The sequence below is a fragment of the Myotis brandtii genome, unplaced genomic scaffold, assembly GCF_000412655.1.
Source record: "Myotis brandtii unplaced genomic scaffold, ASM41265v1 scaffold126, whole genome shotgun sequence".
Taxonomy (NCBI): Eukaryota; Metazoa; Chordata; class Mammalia; order Chiroptera; family Vespertilionidae; genus Myotis; species Myotis brandtii.
Window position 1 is genome coordinate 1,827,545 of NW_005354425.1, and position 22,808 is coordinate 1,850,352.

A 22,808-nucleotide genomic window follows, 5' to 3' on the forward strand; every position below is an offset into this window, starting at 1 on the left:
TTAAAAAATACAAATAAGTAACCAAATCTTTATCTTTCTTAGTTCCTTTCAGGCAAGCACCTCATTAAGGAGATATATTCTCCACAGTTTCTTAAACAGCAATTAATTTATGTCTTATGAAGAGAACTTGCTGTGATATTTATAATTTCCTTGTGCAATGATACTGTAAATGACATTTTAGTTAGGACATATCTTTCAGTATTTTAAGTTTTAACTTTGTTGTGTCTTTCTTTTAATGAAAACACCAAACTTATTTTATACATATTAATTTCATGAGTTGGAAATTTTCTTTCTGATTTTTAAAATCTTTCCCTATTTTTTTCTTAATGGGAAGTTAATTTAGAGAGAGGGAGAATATAATTCAGTTTTTGTTTGGGAGGCATGTAAAGGAGAGTTCAGATTCTAAATGTTGTAATGTAGGAAGGTTATTAATACCTTTAGAATTCAATATAGTATGCATAATTTAAATCTATAGAAAAAATCAATGGAAAATTATTTTTACCATCTTAAGTTTTTAAATTATTTCTCAAGAATGGAAAGAAATACCTTGACAGATTTAGCACTCAAATTCAAATGAGTATGAGAACAGGTGGCTAAATGTCTCCTCCACCTGCCATGCAACTTTATCGCAAGAAATGTTTCATTTCGCAAATGCTGCTGCTAGTAGACACTTCTCTGTTTCAGAGCAGAAAACCAAATGGAGGGGGAGTTCTTCTTTGAAGAAAACCTTTTTCTTGATTTTCTTTTTAAATTGTGAGTGTGAGAAATATGTACTTTGTTTTTCTGGGGGAAGGGTGGTGGAAAACATGAGTCAAGGCCTTGATTAACCAACCAGATTTGTTATACACCATTTGTTGTATACCATTCATGGCTTTTATTTTTAATTCTGTTGTTTTTTTGTTGTTTTGTCAGTGTTGCTGTTCTTGTATACCAACCCACTGGTACTGACTTTCACTTATGATAACATTGCTACTCTGGGCAATAACAATATTTGTATAATACTTTTGACACTAACTCAAACTCCTATTCTTTTGTTACAGTGGAATTATGTTATTAGAGTGCATTGTTAGGTTTAACCACTTTGTAATGTAATGGTTGCAAGCAAAAATACGTGCTATGAAACTAATTGTGAACTAACTAGAGAAAAGTTAAAGGTGTTGTTCAAATACTTTTACCTTCTTAGCTTTTCTGATTAATTTATTTTCCCCTTCAGAAATTAACATAAAAACAGGAAAGTAAAGAAAATAACTTGACAACTACTTTGATAAGCTTAATCTGTATTTTTTTCTGAGTGTACACAGCTCCTACTAGCATATTTTATTCACGGCACTGTTAATGTGCTGCTCTTCATTTGGTGTAAGAAGTTAACATACCAGAGCATGCATACACATATAACTTCTCTACCAAGAAAAGGCAAGCGTTTCATGTGTTTTCATGCTAATAATTTTAAAAAGCACTAAAATGTCCTCTTTTCATTGATAATGAAATGTGACCTCACCTGCCTTTCTGTATAGCATTAAACTGGTGCTTGAAATGATAGAAACCAAGAATTTGAAGTGCGCAGTTTATGACCTATGAAGTTGATACCTTATTTTTTAAACACAAAAGTACTCATTTCAGTGGATTTTATAGGAGTAATATTTTTTTTGGTATGTAGATTGATGACTATTGGATTTGAGGCTTTGAGGCCAAATGATGCAATTGTGTGATACTCTTCCCTTCTCCAAATAGCATGCCTCCAAACATGATTGCTGTAGTGAATGCTACGTGTTTACAATTCTTTATAGAATGCCTGCCAAACTATTACCTTTACAGAACTATTCATTGCAGAAAACATATTTGAACCAGGTTGGCAGAGAACTTTTGCTGCAGCCCACCTACCAGGTTGTACACATAATACACAATCCTCTATTGTCATGGTGTTCACTATAAAAGGAAAATGATTGTACATTTGATGGTTTTGAAATTTCCATTAAAAAATCCATTTGGGTGAGCAGAACCATACAGACAGCATGGGCTTCATACATGTTTGTACTAGCAATGTTGAGAGTATATCTTCCACTCTTATTTTTTGATAACTTTACATGTTCAAAGATGGAATCTTTGCTTTAATTTGCATATTCTAGAATACTAATGAGGTTGAACATTTTTCTGTTAACCATTTGTACTTTTATCTTTATGAATTTTCTGCTCATATCATTTACATGTTTCCCTTGGGAGTAATTTTTAAAATATGGAAATGTTTGAGGTAAGATTACAATGTTAGCATCACCCTATTAACACATGTCAATTGCTTAAACTTTCTATTTCTTTTGTCTTCAAATAGCAGTACAAAGAAATGCCATAGTATGTGTATGTTCAGTTTGACCACCTTTGCAATGCTTTCAGTAAAACGATCAGACAGTGTCTTCGAAAAAGCAATTGTTCTTTTTGAGCAAGCACAGTTCACTGATTCATGTATACTTTGTGAAAGATTGCTTTTGCACTCTGTGGTTGGTCATTATTTAGAAACTAAGATGTGTTCAGTCTTGGTGTGATGGGTGGGTTTGACCTGGTGGCAATATACAGATGTTGTAGGAAAAAGATTTGATTTTTAGAAAGAAAATTGATGAACACAATCTCTCCTGTGATTAATTTTATAATGTTGATGGAATTATTTGGGCAGGATTTGCTTGATTCTAAATTAGCATGTAAAAGTGAATCCAAATAATTGTTTTAAGCAGAATTAAATTATTATTCTTACATGAGTTTATATAGAACAAAAGCTTTCCTGCATAATTCTTATAAACTTCAAAGCCATTATCTACTTATCTACTGTAAACACTTGACTTTTCAAATTGACAGGCCATTAATTAATAATATGAAAGCCAGCCATATTGTCTTGCCAAGAAAGAACAGAGGTATTTTATTGTTAGGTAGTCTTGGAAGAGTTGCAATTAATAATCCTACTGTGTCTTTTACTGCCAGCATTACATCGTGGATTCAACTCTTGGCTGGGAAGTTATTTAGAACATGTAATTGCTTTAGAAAAATTTTCCCGAGGATCTTAGCCCCTCTGTATCAGGGTTTCTCAACCTTGGCACATTTGATATGTTTGATGTGGAGATGTTTAGCAGCATCCCATCAGACAGTAGCACACAAACCCTCCCCCTTGTACCAATGAAAAATGTCTCTAGACATTGCCAGGCATGGGGGAGAGGAGGCAAACATCCTCTTGGTCCCCTTTCCCCTATTGAGAACCATTGATCTTTATATTGCTTTTAACCATATGACTTGAAAAAATGATTTAAAATGTTATTTGTTTTTGTAATTACTCAGCTAATAATTCCTCTAAGGATAGATTGATAGAATTGTGACCTGGGGGGTTGTAGAGAGATTTCACATCCTTGCAGTGTTGAAGACCAGTGCTCTTCACATCCAGTAAACTTAATGAAAAAGAGAGAAGAGAATATTGAATCTGCTGAGAAGGTTGAAATGGCATCTACTGTTACTGATGCAGAAATAATATGAAGTATTCTGAATGTTATAAAGTCAAACAATGTTGATAAAAAGTCATGAAGAAGATGATTTATTGAAGGCTTCTTCAGCTTTTGAAGTAATTAATTAGAAAGCTAGTGGTATTATCTTGCCAAGAAAGGGCTGCATCTTTATATTCTGCTTTTCAGTTTTAAGAACAAGAAATAAATGGCAAGTAAACAATTGTTATCTGTAGTTTATTTTTTAAAAGCAATTTTCAGAATATGTCATAGGGGCAATGTGGATTTTTTTTTACTTTTTTTCTTGCTTAAAGTATTACAAAGAGTATTACATATATGTCCTTTTTTTCCCCCCGCCCTTGACAATCCCCTGACCTCCCCTACCCCCCAGTGTCTTATGTGCATTGGTTATGCTTATATGCGTGCATACAAGTCCTTTGGCGGGGTAAGAGGTCAACCGAAGGCAATGTGGTTTTAGCTGTACTTCTGTCCCAGTTATATCTATGGTTTTATAAAAATGATCATTGATAGTCATTTAAAGCACTGCAAGATAAGGAGATGTCTTTGGAATGATCCACAGAAATGAGATTCTGCATTCATTCAAATGACATATATTAAACTTCTCGTGTGCCAGGTTCTGTGCAGGGAATACAGAAAATAATAAGACATTCTGCTTGAATATCCCATTAAAATAATTCTGGTTGAATGGAAACTTTCTGGTTAGGGATACCACTCACCATCTGTCTATTACCCATTTTCCAGTTGATTCTGTAATGTTAAATGTCTTTTGCAAAAGCTCTTAAAAGTGTGTGTGAGTGTATGTATAGTATATATCATGTATATACTTTAATTCTTTTAAACCTATTTCTGAAACTTGAGGAAAGCTATATTCATTTTCTTTAATGCTTGTTAAGTTTTTATTTAAATTATTCTCTTTATTAAATATCCATGAGAGTTCAATAAAACATGGTCCTATATTATTAATTCATTTTTATTATACTGTGGCTCTAATATCATTAAGGAAAATTGATGTCACCCTCAAGGCCAGAAGTTTTGCTAATTATTGCTGGTTGGTGTCAGAATTTAAAAAGCAGGATCTTTATTAAAAGTCCAGTAGAGTCTTAAAACTTTTTTGTTAAAACTGATCAACTTAGATTATAGATATGATAGGGAAAAAAGTGAAATCTTTATGATATTGGATAGGCTGGAATTAGTAAAACAAATAATTCATCATTTAAGCAGTTACAGATAAGTGGGAAAATTACAGAGTTCTAGCACTTGAAAATCCATTCTTCCTTCGTGATTTCTGATGTCAATTTTAGCAGTCTACATTATGAATGCACAGACCCATTCAGAGCCATGAGCTCCCTGCTCTTTAGGCAGCTGATTCAGAGACAATTTTAGCAATGTATACCTAAGGAAATACAAGCCAGCCTGGTCTAAGGAATAATGAAAGGTTGTACCATGATGATTGTTTTTAGTGTAACCTACCTGAGGTAACTATGAAATATTTTGATATATTCTCTGTTGACTACTGTTCTCCAATCTTTTTTTAAAATATATTTTATTGATTTTTTACAGAGAGGAAGGGAGAGGGATAGAGAGCTAGAAACATCGATCAGCTGCCTCCTGCACACTCCCTACTGGGGATGTGCCTACAGCCAAGGTACATGCCCTTGACCAGATTCGAACCTGGGACCCTTGAGTCCGCAGGCCAACGCTCTATCCACTGAGCCAAACCGGTTAGGGCTGTTCTCCAATCTTTTTAAAAATCTTTTTTATCGCCCCTAAAAAATACTGTTATAATATACATGGATATAACTTGTATTTATTATTTTTATTATTTCTTTCTTTGAAAAAATAGAAATGCCACTACACGGTAGCTATTTATCTAAATAATCCCCAAATGATGTAAGAGATATTGCTAGAAAACAAAATATTTTAACATGCAAAAATTTTTGTTCCTTTTGGGTTGATTAGAACTATAACTAACAACAGAAGAGGAAATAATGTTGTAATGTATCACAGTTAATCTTTGCCTTTTATTAATGGGGCTGTTGGAGTTTAGAAAAAGACTAGACATACATTCAAATCCTATCACAACCACTTAAAAATTTTTGTGACCTTAGGCCAATTGTTTTTTAACCCTTTTGTAGCTCATTTGTCCTATACTTAATAAAAAGGACAATCAGAGTACCTATTGCAATGGATATTTTTAATGATATTTTTAAGGATCATGTGTGTAAATTTCTTGGCAAGTGCCTAATGCATAGTGACTATTAAATAAATGAGAGATTTTTTTTATCTTTCTAAAAGTAGGCATTCCAAATTTATTTTAACTGTGCATAGCATAATTTGATTGTATTGCTACCTATACAGTGAAATAAATACCAAAAGCAATTATTCTGACACTAAAAAAATGAAACCCTCTGTGATTATAGTTTTGAACCAGCTTGTAGGTTGTTTTATCAGGGTCTCATTTGTCTTTACTGACCTTGGGAAGCGTTTTGCAAGAAAAAATATGTTTTTCTTCTATAATGTTAGAGTGCTGTGAGCCTTTTAAAATATATTGAAACAAAATTCAGTATATTCCATAGACAGATGATTAGTACTAGATTATTTCTTGAAATAATATCATTACTGTGAATTATATGACAACTTTTAATTTGCCTCTCTTTCTGATTTAAACAAATTCTTAGATCTCTCGTGGAAGAGGAAGACCAACACATGAAATTGTCCCTTGGAAGCAGCGAAATGGGCCTCTCATCCCATTTGCAGTCTTCCAAGGCAGGAGCGACTCGCATCTTTACCAGCAATACCCACAGTTCTGTGGTGTTACAGGTATTGTAAACTGTCCTTTTTCTAGTATCTAATGGCTTTAGAAAGCACTCGGGTTTGTGTGGTGTGGGATGTCAATAGAAGGAAAGGTTGTGCACGTTTGAGGGTGGGGTTGTATGGAAATTCTCTGTACTTTCTGCTCAAGTTTGTTGTGAACCAAAAACTTCTCTAAAAAAATAAGGTTTATCAATTTTAAAAAAGCAAACAAGCAACAGAGGAGAAACTTTGAGGGGAAAACTGCATACCTTCCTGGTGTTAAAAAAAATCCCCAGAGTTCATTCTTTGCTTTGTTTGTGTAAAGGAAGTCTTGCTATCATTCCACTTTATTAGAGAATGTTGTATCTGGCAACATTAACTTTCCACTATATTGCAGCCAAAATAAATATCACAGAGTCTCTACACTAAATGTTCTAGTTCTTCATGCACAACTTATTTTATTGTCACTTTTATCGTAGTTCTAAGGTTTTATTTATTTGATGTCTCAACTCACATTGGCAATGTGAGGACTGCTGGATGCAAATACACTGATAGATGTAAGAAGTAATAACTCACATCAAAGGAAAGGACAGAAAAACAATAGAAAGTCAAAAGAATACATAGAACTATAATATGGAGGTATTTAGTGTAGGGATTTCGTGAGTCCAAGTACTTCTGACCCTTGTGGATACTCCCTGACCTCTGTGGGCATTGCTGAGTTAGAGAATCACATAATAAAGGATGTCCATAAATGTCTTCTAGATATAGTTAAATTATATTAGTGTTCTCTGCTTAGTAAGATAAGGAAAATAAATCTTTCTAAATGTGTTTTTAAAAGAAATAGGTGAATTTCATGTATATATCTTGTCAAGAACCATTATAATAAAGCAAAATATAGTATAAAGTATAGTATTAGCATAATATATAGATAACATAGTGAGGAAAGAGGTTTATCTTTGCTGTGTGGCCTTGCTGTGCTGTTATTCCTCTGGGCTTCATTTTCTTAACTCCAAAATATGACTCTTGACAAGGAGATCTTTAAATTCCCTCTAGTTCCCATCTGTGTGATTCAGTGAAATCACATTTTCCCAATGTTTCAGTTTCTAATGGGAGCTGGGTTTTAGAGTTCATTGTTCTGTGGGGTATCATCAACAGAAATGTGAGGGTCAGGAAGGAAACAATTTCTATCTCCTGGCATCTTAAGTCTATGTAAATGGTTTAATTGTTGGTTTTGGAAGGCTATAGATGGAGAGAATAATGGGTCAAGCAGATAGGAGAAGCATGAGAGGAAAGAATTTTTGTTATATTAAAGTACTTTCTCTAAAGAAAATACAAAGAGACTGACTTGTGTACCCCTCCACTATACTTCTGCCCTATCCATGACCATAGTCATGTGTTAATGACAATTTTTGTGGTTCTGCTAATTTTTAAAATGTACTTTAAACCAAATAATGAAAGCCACTGCAGTGTAATGACACAGATTGAAAGCAGTGGTTCCCAAATTTTAGTGCATATCAGAATCACTAGGAGGATGGCTGTTAAAACAGTGTGAACTGCTCCCCACCCCCAGTTTTCTGAATCAAAAATGGGGAGTAGGGTCCAGAAATGTGCATTCCTAATAAGTTCCCAGGTGATACTGAAGGTCTGAGATACATACTTTTAGAATCACTGTTCTAGAGGCTAAGTCTGCCTTCCACTAAGAGATACGACATCTCCCTTTCTGAAACCCTTATATCATATGGAGATAAGATAATGTTATAATGGGGAAACAATGGAAGTACTTTAATTATCCATCCATAGGAAAATGGCTACCTAAATTATGTTGCGTCAACTATGTAATAATGTGCAGTCACTGAAAAGATCGAGACAGATCTGTATGTATTGAATGGATAGATTATATCAAATGAAAAAAGTAAGAGGACAGATGTGGCATATTCATACAATGGGATATTATTCAGCTATATAAAGAAATGAAGTACTGATACATGCTACATGTGGATCAACCTTGAAAACATTATTCTACATGAAAAAAGTTAGTCACAAAATACCACATATTATATGATTCCATTTATATGAAATGTCCACAATAGGGAAACAGTAGAGGCAGAAAGTGGACTAGTGGTTGCTTAGGGCTGGAGAAAATGCAAGGATACAAGGGTGATAGCTTAAGAGTGTAGGGTTTCTTTCTGAGGTGATGAAAATATCCTACAATTTATTGTGAAGATAGTTGCACATATTATCTGTGAATATAATAAAAACACTGAATTATACACTGTTAATGGGTAAATGGTACGGTATGTTAACTACATCTCAATAAAGCTGTTAAAATAGTAACAGGTCAATATATATTGTACAATTCCATCCATTTGTAGAAAAATATACAATATGCGTACATATACATGAATGTAAGAGCATGGAGAACCTGGAGAATGATGTCTTGCACTTTGTGCTCTGTATAACCCTGCACTGTTTAATTTGCTTTACAATGGAAATATTTTTGCACATTACCTTTGTAATTTAAAAAATATATAATGGTTGACAAAACAAGTGTAGCTGTGTCTTAGAACCCTTAGCTCTGTCATGTTTTAGCTCAGCCTTTGTTGGTCCAGGCTGATTTGTAGGCACAGTGATGTGAAAATAACCTGAGAGTTTGTATTAAGTAAAGACAATCTTTTCTAAGCTTGTTTTTTAAGGTATTAATATTTTCTGTTGTGGCATAGAGCTACCAATTTATATTGCTTTTGAAAAATTTTGTATACTCTTTAAAAGTCTATTAAAATTATGTTCTCACAAATGGAGATTATTAAGTACAAGCAGTAACAGGGACCTTTTTTTGGTATCTAATCTTAGGTGTGTGGTTGTCAAGGGAACAAGCTAGAGAAGTGTTTAATGTGTAAATGCTATCATTGTTTTAAAATTAGCAATCACACAAACTCCAGCTTCAAAAGGCATTGAAAGTAGCTTTCAGGGGAACGGGTCCATGGGGAAAGGCTGTTTTAAGAAGTCTCATTCTGAAGGATTACCCACTGCATAACTGTAGTTGGAAGGACGGAAGGACGTGTGTTTAGGCCATAACTGGAATCCTAGTTTTACCACTTACCAGCTAGTTAAGTGACTTTGGGAAAGTCATTTATCCTCTTTAGGCCAGTGTCCTTATCTGTAATATGGGTAAGAGATATGAGGATTAAATGTGACAATTTATGGGAAAGTAAGGTGCATGATTTATTTTCCTTCCATCTGAGCCAAACAGGGAAGGTGTCAGAGAAAATGTAGCTGATCAGAAGTGATGGGTTTGCCAAATAAAGTGTCCATCTGGTGGGTTTGATCTGCTCTAATAGATTAGTCATCTCCATTAAATAGGCTTTAGCAAACTAAGCTGTCAAAGAAAGTGCCTGGAAAGAATTTTGATACCTAATAGGCTTGGACCTTGAATAAAGCTCAGGAGAATCCAGGATGGAATTAGCAGAGCAAAAGACTTACTCAAGTAAGGAAGATTAAGTAAGGTTTGCTTAAGTAGTAATTGGTAAAAAGCAAGGATTATTTCATTTTCCTCACTCCTTTCCTACTACTCCAGCTGTGGGTATTATGGACAACTTCCCTCCTTTGACTTCATTCTGTTACCCAGGTTGTCATCCTTTTACTTTTACTACTCCATCCTATGGTAGGTACTTCATTGAATCAAACCCTTACTAGCACCTTCATTGCTTAAAAGTAACAGCTTTATGAGATAAAATTTATATAGCATGTATTCACCCATTTAAAGTGTACAATTTAATGGTTTTTACTTATTTATTTATAACATACATACATTTAAATATCTTTGATTTTTTAGAGAGAGGGGGAAAGGGAGAGAGAGAGAGAAACACCTGTATGCACCCAACAGGGGATGAAAACTGCAACCTGGGCATGTGCCCTGACCAAGAATCAAACTGGCAACATTTTGGTGCATGGATTGATACTAAACCAATCACACTGACCAGGGCCAATTCAGTGGTTTTTAATATATTCATAGTGTTTTTCAGATATCACCACAATCCATTGTAGAACATTATCATCCCCTCAAAAACAAACCTGTATCCGTTAACAATCACTCCCCACTTACACCCAAACCCCTTCTTCAACCCTAAGCAACCATTAATCTACTCACTGTCTCTATAGATTTGCTTATTCTGAGCATTTCATATAAATGGAATTTTACAGTATGTGGCCTTTTGTGACTGATTTCTTTTACTTAGCATAATGCTTTCAATGTTCATCCACATTGTAGCATGCATCAATACTTGTGTACTTTTTATGGCTGAATAATATTCCATTGTATGGATATACCACATTTAAAAATTTATCCATTGATGGACATTTGGGATATTTCAAATTTAGGCTATTATCAATAATGCTACTAGGAATATTCATGTACAAGTGTCTGTGTGGACATGTTTTCAATGATCTTTTATGTATACCTAGGAATGGAATTGGTGGTTCATATAGTTATTCTATGCCTAATTCAAAAAAAGAGAACTTCCCGAGTGTTTTTCAAAGTGGCTATACCATTTCACATTCCCTTGGGCAGTGTATGAGGGTTCCAACTTTTCCATTTTCTTGTCAACACTTATTATGCCTTCTTTATTATAGCCATACTAATACATGTGAAGTAGTATCTTGTTGTTTTGATTTATATTTCCCTGATCGCTAATGATGTTAGGCATCTTTTCATTTGTGTTTATGGCCATTTCTATATCATCTTTAATATAGAACTATCTATTCAGATCCTTTGCCCAGTTTTTAGTTTGGTTCTTTGTCTTTCTACCAGAAGCCCAGTGCATGAATTCTTGCATGGGTGGGGTCCGGCCGCCCACCCTGATGGGGGCCAATCAGCTGGTGGGGGGAGGGGCCACAGAAGGTTGGCTGGTCTGCCCTGTTCCCGATTGGGGTTGGGGGGGACTGATCAGGGGTGGGCCCGGATGGGGGGAGGGGCTGTGGGAGGTTGGGGGAGGCCTATTGGGGCCCCGATCAGGCTGGTTGGCTGCCACAGTGTGCGTCATAGCGACCAGTCGTTCTGGTCGTTCCATCGTTCCTGTCGCTTGGCTTTTATATATATAGATTATTCAGTTGGAAGAGTTCTTTATATATTCTAGATACAAATACCTTATCATACACATGATTTACAAGATTTTCTTTCAGCAGCTTTGATTTTATAGTCCTTGTTGTTCTGCCATAACTCCAATCTTGCCAATCTCTAATCCATTATCCATTAAGTGATACAGTCTTTGCTTCTGCTTTACCATAGTAGAATTAATGGGACAGATATTAAAGGCAAATGCCTGGAAAACTTCTGATCTTTCACTGTTTTCTATACATATATTATTCCTTCACACTTCGGTGTCTTTGCACCCATTTCCTGTCCCTGAAATGCCCATATTTTACTTTTTCTGATTGGTAAATCCCTATTCACTCATAATGATACATCTTAAATGGTAAGTGGTAAAATTAGAGTTCTAGTTTTGGCCTAATTGCATGTCCTTCCCACAATAGTTATTCAGTGCATAATCCAGCATAGTGAGACTTCTTTAAACAGTCTCTTCCATGGATTCATTCCCTGATAGCTACTTTCAATGCCTTTTGAAGCTGGAGTTTGTGTGACCCAGGCAGAGTTAGTGGCTTCTTCAGTTCCTCCCTCTTAGTCCCTGTTAATATCACCCATCTGTGAGATCCCAAGGTAGGATCTAATTTGTTGTTTTCGAATGTCTATGATTGACTGGTGGGGTACATGGTAAATACTTAATAAATGTCTATTAAGACATTTACTTTTAAGCTTTATGAGGTAGAACCAGAGTAGCATTTTCTCTAGGACACTTTTCCCCAGTACTGAGGCAAATCCTTTTGAGTACTCTACCTAAAGCCCAGGAATTGTAAGGTTCCTGCCCTTGTGGTTTGGATAGGAACTATTCTCAGCTCTTTGTGAGCCTTGTTTGTTCTTGCAGATGTCTCTTTCCCCAGACAAATGCACTTAGAACACTCCTAAATACTTGAGGGAAACTGGTTTTAGATTTCTGTCACTCTTTGTGCAGATCTCTCCTCTTGTATTCTGCCCTACAAACCTAGCTGACTTAACTTCCCCAGACTCTTAATCTTGGGAAGACTCCAGGTTTCACCTGAGCTCCTACTACCTGTAATTGGAAAGTTCAGGCAGTAAGCAATCATGGGGCTCATCTAATTCATTTCTCATCTTGCACAGACCCTTCTCTTTCATCCATTCTTACTTTTTTTCATATATTTTGTCTAGTTTTAAGTTGTTTCAAGCGGTAAAATAAATCCAGTCCCTATAACTTCATCTTTGCTGGACACAGAATTCTATAGGATATAATTAAATGCTAACTTTTGAGACCCACTACAGGTATCTAATTATCCTAGAGTTTTGGTTAGAGATAGCGTTACAAAGGAGGTCAATTAAAAACAGTTTATTTTCCAATTACAGATGTTATAAAATGTTATATTAGTTTCATATGTATAACATAGTGATTAGACATTTATATAACTTACAAAATGGTCACCCCAATAAGTATGGTTCCCATCTGACACCATCCACAGTCATTACAATATTATTGACTGTATTTTATATGCTGTACTTTACATTCCTATGACTATTTTTATAACTGGCAATTTGTACTTTTTAATTCCTTCACTCATCTCCACAACTCCCATGCCATCTGGTGACCTTCAATTTGTTCTGTTATCTATGAGTTTGTTTCTGTTTTGTTTGTTCATATATTTTGTTTTTCAGATTCTACATATAAGTAAAATCATATGGTATTTGTCTTTGTCTGACTCATATCTCTTAGTATAATACCCCAAAGGAGGTCAAATTTTAACTAGGCTTTGGAAGAGGGAAGATATTCTGCAAGAAAGACAATGGCATAAAGTTACTAGAAAAGGAGTAAATCTGGGTTTTTACCAATCAGATAGTCTGGAGAACAACCTGATAAGATGAGTCAGAGTACTTAGGGACATAATGAAAAATAAGGTTGAGCAGTTAAGTTGGAGCAAGATTAGAGAAGTCTTTAAAGTCTTATATTGTGATATAATGCAATGATAGAAGGCCATTAGAAGTTTTTTTAACTCCAAGAAGTGTTATATAATGAGATCAGAGTTTAATTAACATTAATATAAAGTTCTATATTCATTTGATATATCTATTTATCTTAGACTAGAGGTCCGATGCATGAAATTCATGCAAGAGTAGGCCTTCCTTCCCCCGGCTGCCAGCACTGGCTTCCCTCTGGCACCCGGGACCTGGGCTTCCCTCCGGCCACTGGCAGACACCCGGGACCCAGGCTTCCCTCGCAGCCCCGGCTTCATCCGGAAGGTCATTTGGAAGTACATCCAGAAGGATGCCCGGTCTAATTAGCATATTACACTTTTATTATTATAGATAATAAATAAATGAAGAGAAATCTTACAAAAACATAGTGATAGTATTGTTTTAATAAAATACATTATATTTACTTAAAGATTGAAGTACATTGCTTAATTTTCTTTTTTAAATTCCTTAACCTTTGTTCATAAAACATATTTTTCATTAATAATTTGTATTGTTCTTCTCAAGATGCACTTTCTTTTTACTCCATTTATTTTTTGAAATTTCACTGATCAAACTAGATAGAATATACTAATAAGTTATTTCCAATGCAGAATTTAGTGGAAAGATTTGCTTATCAAATTGCTTTTTAATACCAGAGTACCAGTATCTCTCAAGCTTTTTTCACAATGGCATTATATTTAATTTAAAAGTTATTGATACCCAACAAATTTTTGGTATTAATTATTTGTAGCTCATCTGATTTCTATATTATGGTTGTGTAATGTCAACATATATCCTCTTCTGTTTTAATATGGCCATTTTAAAATTTATCAAACTTATTTAAAATATCAGTCCTTCAGGGTATTACATATATACCTACCTCTATTTAATAGTACTTGAAGTTTTGGTATGCTGGGTAAGTTTAAAGCTTTTAAAAATGCTCGCCCACCCCCCTCCTCAAAAGGATGTGAAGAAAAAGGCAAAACAGAAGATATGGGGAGAGCTATAGAAGAGGGAAAGGAAAACATTAGACGTAAGAAATTGAAAACAGACAACAATACCCTCATAAATGAAACCCAACATCCAGAAGAAATAGGAAAATAGAGAACTAAGATAAGGATTAGGGCAGAAAGAAGTTGAGTTTAAAGCAATAGAAACAATTTTAAAGACACTCTAAAAGACTAATTGTAAGCAATTTTGCGTAAAGCGACTCTATTTGTGTTTAGTGGACTACCATATGGAAATAGGAATGTTTTTAGAATTTTGACAAGAGCAATCAGTAAAATTTGGTGGAAAAAATCATTTTATAATAGAAGAACACATTTTAAATGTGCAGGGTATCTTTAAGAGTTTTTATAGAGTTATATAGTGAAAATATATATGAGTGAACGATATAAAATATTCCACCTTATCCCAAGGGAATATGTTCCAAGGCCTCTGGTGGATGCCTGAAATCACAGATAATACTGAACCCTGTATATACTTTATAAATTAGGCACAGTAAGAGATTAACAACAACCAATAATAAAATACAACAATATACTATAATAGTTATGTGAATGTGGGCTGTCCTCCTCCTTTCTTCCCTCCCTCCCTTTCTCCCTTTCTCTCTCTGATGACACTGATCTGATCATGGAGATGGCTCCTAGTGACTAATGGGTGGAGATCATATACATCCTGGAGATACTGGACAAAAAGGGATGATTCACATCTCTCCCAGGCAGGACAAAGCAGAGTAGCATAAGTTTTCATCACACTACTCAGAACAGCATGCAATTTAAATTTTATGAATTGTTTATTTCTGGAATTTTTCACTTAATATTTTCAGATTGTGGTTGACCACAGATAATTGAAACCATGGAAAGCTAAACTGTGGATAACAGGAGACTGCTATATAGAGGGCAGATGAAAATTTTGGAGAAGAATCCCCTCCCACCTTTTCTTTTAATGTGTGCATTCTCTACAAGATTAGCGTACAGCATCCTGGAATAACATTGCTTCATTCAACGTGATTTTGTTATAATGTTGATGAGATGCCATAGAAATTTAATTATTGTTTATATCAATTAACCTGTGGTAAAATTGGTTTTGTTATATGTTGGTTTGCTTTAAGTCACAGAACCTATCAACGATGTTAAGTGACTACTTAACTATAGAAAAGTTGTTTAGAGAAATGACTGCCTGCTTCTGTACAACAAATTATATTATAAAAGCAATTTTAGTTTTTTTTTCTTTAGACAGAGCTAGGCTATCCAGATAACCACATGCAAACAAGATATTTAGAATCTGTCTGAAAAAAGTCTGAATTGACACATCTTATTTGGATAAAGATAGCAATAATCAGGAATAAAATTGGCAAGTATGGAATTGGAGAGTGAGATTATTTATTTATGCATATGAAAATAAAGGCTGTGAAACAGATAGAAAGGGAAACTATATGCACTGAAAATAAATGCAAAACCTCACAAAAGTAGACAGTTTGCTAAAGACAGATAAATTAAGTTTACAAGAGAAGATACTCAGAATGTGCCAAAAGTGATCTAGGAGCCTCAGCTTCCTTTTTGGGGGGATTCCAGAATATATTGAGAAAGATTAGAGGTGTGCTTTTTTTAAAAGGTTTTGTAAAGAGAAGCAAAATTATCAAGTTTGTGCAGAGGGTAAAAGCTCCTGGTGTCTTAGCTGAGCGGTTCAGAATTTGAGGATTGAATATATACCTCAACAAGTAATTTTAATGGAGTATGGACCAAATGAGAAATGACATAGATCATGATGCTCAATTTCCAGTATAAAATATTTGTAGGAATGTTTGAAACTCAGGAGTGCTTGCGAATGAGCCAAGAAGTTTTATTTTTTTATTTTTGACAGAAGAAAATAAATCATTGCTTTAGGCTGAATAAGCCATGATTACCTTTCAAAATATTATCTACATATATCTCAAAGACGATTCAAAATTATTTGATGAATAAAATAAAATAAGGCAGCATTCAGTACTTAGTCTCATTTTATTGGTATCTTGACATCTCTCTTTTTAGCCAGTACCCAAGGTGTAATAAATTCACAAGATAAACCATATGCTTTAACTTGCTAGTGGCTATTAATTCTTTAGAAGTGCACATTCTTCGCCCAGCTAGTGTGGCTCAGTGGTTGAGCATTGACCTATGAACCGAGAGGTCATGGTTCGATTCCTGGTCAGGGCACATGCCCGGGTTTGGGGCTCAATCCCCAGTGTGAAGCGTGCAGGAGTCAGCCAGTCAATGATTCTCTCTCATCATTGATGTTTCTACCTCTCTCTCCCTCTTCCTTACTCTCTGAAATCAGTAAAAAAATATTAAAAAAATAATTCCTGTTTACATACAAGCCAAAGATAGATTACACACACACACACACACACACACACACACACACACTTCTAGAAGTACAGTTGATCCTTGAACAACCCGGGTAAGGGTGTTGACACCCCTATTTCCCCAGCACAGCCACAAATCCATATGTTACTTGATGCCTCCAAAAACTTACTACTAATGGTCTACTGTTGACTGGAAGCCTTACCGATAACATAGTTGATTAACAGGTATTTTGCATGTTATATGTATTATATACTGTATTTTACAATGAAATAAGCTTTACAAAAGAAAATGTTATTAAGGAACACATAAAGAAGATAAAATACATTTGCAGTATTAATTGGAAAAAAAACAACACAGGTATAAGTGGACCCATGCAGTTCAACCCCATGTTGTTCAAGGGTCAATTATATATATACTAGAGGCCCAATGCATGAAATTCGTGCAAGAGTAGGCCTTCCTTCCCCTAGCTGCCAGCACTGGCTTCCCTCTGGCACCTGGGACCTGGGGTTCCCTCGCAGCCCCAGGTCCGGAAGGACATCTAGTCTAATTAGCATATTATGCTTTTATTATTATAGATTAAACTGTTAACAGTAGTTACTCCTGGTACTTAGAAGAGGTGGACTTTTAGTTTTCTATTTATATTCTTTCATATTTTTACAACAAGTAGACATTAAATTTTTTAATCTGAAATTTATCTGAGGGAGAAAAAAGCAAGCCCTTGGGAACCAACATCCCCTCCCCTTCCCGCCCAAACCTTGGTTCAATTCCTCTTGTCTTATCTTGGCTTGTACAGTTTACCACAAATAAACACTATAGGTACAATTTATTTTATTATTATCGGGAGAAGTTTCACAAATAAAGTTCCTGGTTTCTAGCAGGCTTGTCAGAAAATTATAGTTCTTCCCATTGTGACTACATGGTTTTAAAATACCAAGTGGTGGTTTATGGGGAAAATTTAGTTTGTTTGTTCATTTACTAGTTGAACATTTATTAAGTTCCAAGCAAGTGCTAAGCACTGGGGAATTTAAACATGCTAGTCCCTCAACTCTTCTAGCTGATGGTTCCTTCCCTCCTTCTGTATTGCTTGACCATCCCATCTGGTCCACAGAGCTTTCATTCAGTACTTCCCAATGCTCATCTACATTTGAAAGGCAACCCACTTACACTTATTGCAATTTAGACCGCATATATGAATTTTCAAAAAGCTACTTCTTGCCTTCTGCATTAGAATATTCCCCTAAAATTGGCATCTTTTTACATCTACTTTTAAATAAGTAACAGGAATAGGAGATGATTTAACAATGAAAATAGCAAGGATGGGGTATATAATGTTTATGTTATAAAGGAAAGGGGCATTTCTGAAAGATTTGATATTTGTGAGCAAAAACATATGTCAATCACTATTAGAGAGAGAAAAATATGATACATATGTAAGTTGTATAAATATTTTTGGAATAAAAATATATATCTCTCCAGAGAGAAAGTGACTGGATCACATTATCTCTTTGAAGTTCCAGTTCTGTAGATTCAAGCATTTCTTTAAAAAGAAATTTAAAAATTATGATGAGAAAACATTTAGACTGAGGTTTAGATTACATACATATGTGTAGGATCAATATTTCTAAAACTGCATTTTTTTGGTATGTCATGCCTTTTGCTTTGCAAATCCATGAAACACAATTTTAAATAAAAGTTTTATTTGAGGTCATTAAAATATGAAGGTGCAGAGTAATCTTTGCTGTTTCTGTTGTATTACATTCTGTATTATATTACATTCGATTATTAGAAAGCAATTTGCATGAGTATCCTCATGATTTTTTTATAAAAATACATTTCCATTTTTGAAACTGCAGACTCAATATTGCCAAAATCTTCATTTTGAGCCTCACTGTTAGATTGTGTATTATCTCTTTTTTTGTGCATTTACCCTCCTATTGTAAACTTAATGTGTTTCATTCTCCCCAGAGAGGACCAAAGAAACAACTGCTTAGTTGTTCTGTGGTTGCTAGCCTATTAATTCCCCACTAGACTTTAGGTATTTGGGGACAATTATGTCTCCTGTTAGGTCTCCTGGGCTCCTTTTTCCAAAGATAATTAAATCCCAAACTTGAAACTTGAAAGATAATTGATCAAGCAGCAGCAATGTACAGAGTACAAAGATACCTAAGACACCCTCCCTATTCTCGAGGAGATGGAACATTCTAGTTGGTAGAAAGGAACTCCTACCTTGCAGCCAACACAAATGTTTCTCTACCTTCCTTTATCAAAAAACAAACAAACAAACAAACAAACAAACAACTCCTCAAACCAAAACAAAAACAATGTATCTCAATAAGGTTTGTAAAAGGATTCTTAATAAATATATTATTATGGAAAGAATGTTAGTCTAACACCATAATTCTGCACATGGGGAAATGAAAGTATACCTGGTAATTGTTTTCCAAAATAAGGTAAAAGCCAACATTTGTGTAAAAAAGCAAATGAATATAGCTCTCTTCTTATTTGTTCTTAATTTAAATTAGTCTTAATGTTATATTTTATCTACAGTGAATTAAATATAATCAAATATCAAGTAAGCTGTTCAGTTTTTTTGTTTTCTGAGTAATTATTCTATTATCTTTACTTTCCAAATAGATGGCACTCACATTAATATGTAAACAGAATTTTAGCACATGGAGATTTGTATACCCATTTTACCTTGATTAGTAGTGCAACTCATGTTCGTGTTGTAGGGCTTTGACCAGCTTCGACATGAAGGCTTGCTTTGTGATGTGACCCTGATGCCAGGTGACACAGATGATGCCTTCCCTGTGCATAGAGTCATGATGGCCTCTGCCAGTGATTACTTCAAGGCTATGTTCACAGGTAGGTTGCCTTTTTGAACTCTGCATCCATGTTACAACAATATGAAAAATATGTGTTCAGGTTTTTTTTAATTTCTAAAGTTTATTCAGGTCTTTTGGTCTGTGTCTTTATAAGAAGAAACAGTTTCAAAAGGAATATACAACGAGTAAGTGTGGTTGTGGGTTGTGTTTTTTAAACTTGAGAAATGTATGTACCTCTTTCATACCTCCGTCCTCCTTTATTTCACAGCTTTTTCCCCACCAGACACATATATGAATGGGCATCAGAGACTCTGGGTCCCACTACTACAATCTTTCATTCATCAAAAGATACGAAGTGACAGGAGAACATTAGTATAGAAATACTCCTTTTAAGTACACTCTTTAATTATAAATTATGCAGAAGCCTAACTGACATGAATGCTCACACAGAATAAAACTTGTTTTTATTTTATTGTATCTAATTAGCAGCAGAAGTGAATTTGACCTTAATTAAATTATCTGTCTTCATTTAATTGAATGTCTTTTTATTTAAGGTGGAATGAAAGAACAAGATTTAATGTGCATTAAGCTTCATGGCGTGAGCAAAGTTGGTTTAAGGAAAATTATTGATTTCATTTATACTGCAAAACTTTCTCTTAATATGGACAACCTTCAAGACACACTGGAAGCTGCCAGTTTTCTACAGATTCTGCCGGTTTTGGACTTCTGCAAAGTGTTTCTCATATCTGGGGTAAGATATTTTCAAATCCTCAAATCCTTTTCTGCAGTAGACTCTGATGTCCCCTGTTTAGAGCAGACTTATGAATCTTTTGTTTACACATGTAAAACTTTGGCCATTAGAGAGGGATGTCACATAGTGTGTGGTTTGGAAGCAAGTTGAGAGGAAAACAGTACAGGTGTATATTTACAAAAGACAGTCATTTAATAAAAGCCTTCCGTATAATCAGATGACACCAGACAGTAATAATATTTGATAACAATATATACCTTAATATATACCTTAATCTTCTTAACAATCTATAATAATAAAAGGGTAATATGCTAATTAGACCGGACGTCCTTCCGGACATAATTCCGGACATCCTTCCTGACAAAGCTGAGACCCAGGTGCCTGCAGGTGGCCTGAGGGGAGCCAGCCTGGTCCTGGGTGCCTGCGGGCGGCCCAAGGGAAGCCAGCCCAGGTCCCTGCGGCCAGAGGAGGGAAGCAGCCCGGGACCCGGGTGCCTGCCAGCGGCCAGAGGAGGGAAGCCGGAGCTGGCAGCCAGGGGAAGAAAGGCCTACTCTTGCATGATTTTTTGTGCATCGGGCCTCTAGTCCTATATAATAAAAGCCTAATATGCAAATTGTCCCCTCGGCTGGGAGTTTGACCACATGCTATGACATGTGCTAAAAGCCTAATATGCAAATTGTCCCCTCGACTGGGAGTTTGACCACTTGCTATGACATGTGCTGACCACCAGGGGGTGGCGCGGAACATGGCAGGCGTCGGTGATGCGGTGTTGGCAGTGGGCAGCAGTGGAGGTGCTTCCGGCTCTGATGGGCCCTGATGAGAGCAGGACTGCTGCGAGATGGTAGAGCAGGTGAGCGGGCGGCACCAGGCCAAAACGAGTGTGAGTGGGGGCCCGATTGCCCCGCCCAATCACCCTGCAGACAGCGACCAGTGGTGGCAGTGAGGGTCCTGGCCCTGATTGATCACGCTGCAGATGGCAACCAGTGGTGGCAGCAGGGGGTGGGGCCGCTGCTCAGTTCCCAGGAGCTGAGGGAGCTGGGTTGGGGGCCCGGCCCCAATTGATCGCCTTGTAGGTGGGATGGTGGAGCAGGTGAGGGGGTGGTGCCAGGCCAAGGTGAGGTGCCAGGTGGGGCTGCGGGGCTGTGAGGCGGGGGGCACGAGCTGGGGCCCAATCCCCACAGGCCACCCCAAGGGACCCCACCCATGCACAAATTCACGCATCAGGCCTCTAGTATTATATATTTTAATTTAGATTTATTCACCTTAATGATTTTATACAACAGAAGTTAAATAGAATTCTGGGGAAACATAATTTGAACTTCTAGAAGTCTTTTCAAATAGGCTCATCAATCTTTTTTCTTCCTTTAAATATGGGATCTAGGTCTTGAAAAGAACTAACAACTATATATAAACCTTTAAGAATATAAGTTTTGAGTCTATCAAAACATATGACCCATTGAACTGTTTTTAGCCCTCTTTAATAGATAAGAGAGAGCACATACAACTACCAACTAATGAACTGTTTAGCAGTCATCTAGTTCCTGACCACAGTGCCTTATTTTGGTTGAGATTTTTACCTTTTCTTCTGGGAAACAGAATATTTTGGTTGCAAAGAAATATTGCCAAGAAGATTGCTTTTGTGATTGAAAATTGTGACAATAGTAAATTTTGATATGTTTTATAATTTATTATATTGATAGAAAATACATTTTCCTATAATTGATTTTACATCATACCAATTTTAATATTGGTAAATAATTGCTGTTAAGCCTTCAAAATTACATTTACTAAGCATGGAGCCTTATCTTTAAAACCCTAAGTTTCAAGAGAATGTGTCCTTAATGGTTTTATTAATAAGCTGCCCCTTATCTTTTAAAGTCAGCCAACAGTTCATTAACTGGCCTATTGAAAGTGTGTTTTGTTTGTTTATTGCCATTCTAAAGTACTCAGACTGGTGTCTCACAATTACTTTTAATCTTTTAAACCAACTGCTATTTTTAAGGGTTTTATGGCAGCATGGTGTAGTGTTGACTTGTATTGTCTTCTCCATTGCTCAACTAGCCCAAGTGAAGTTTATTTCCCAAGATACTGCTTGTCGTCATTATTGCATCTGGGTACTAAATGAATTTTTAATTTAGTCATACAAGGCCATTCCCCTCAAGAGCTATAAGCATCTTTCCTCTAGTTTTGTGCATTGACATCATATAGCAAATTCATTTCAAGAAAAAGTAAATTGTATTGAATATGCTTTTAAAAATGTATGTCTAATTTAATAATAACACAATGCTTACATTTTTTATTGCTTTACATTGATCCTAGCAACATATGGTCATCCTAAGCCAAACTAGGCACAGTGTCGCGATTTTTTTTTTGGAACTAATCATTAACAAGCAACATCATTGACCTATTCATTATCAAATATCAAAGTTTAGTCCTTATAATTTTAGACATTGGTTGTGATCAGTTCCTTTACCTAAAAGAAAAGTACCAAACTGGATAAAGCACAATTTATGGAAAGGT

General features: G+C 35.5%; 1 protein-coding gene across 7 annotated transcripts in view; it reads left to right on the plus strand.

The window, feature by feature from the left end:
- The window catches only part of KLHL13 (kelch-like family member 13), a 302,378-nt gene that overhangs the window by 258,121 nt on the left and 21,449 nt on the right, over nucleotides 1–22,808 (plus strand). For all 7 annotated transcript variants that reach the window (XM_005859453.2, XM_005859451.2, XM_014534190.1 and 4 more), the window contains 3 exons: nucleotides 6,176–6,317; nucleotides 19,445–19,577; nucleotides 20,092–20,288. In XM_005859453.2, the coding sequence (XP_005859515.1) occupies nucleotides 6,176–6,317; nucleotides 19,445–19,577; nucleotides 20,092–20,288 (472 nt within the window). The remainder of the gene's footprint in view (nucleotides 1–6,175; nucleotides 6,318–19,444; nucleotides 19,578–20,091; nucleotides 20,289–22,808) is intronic.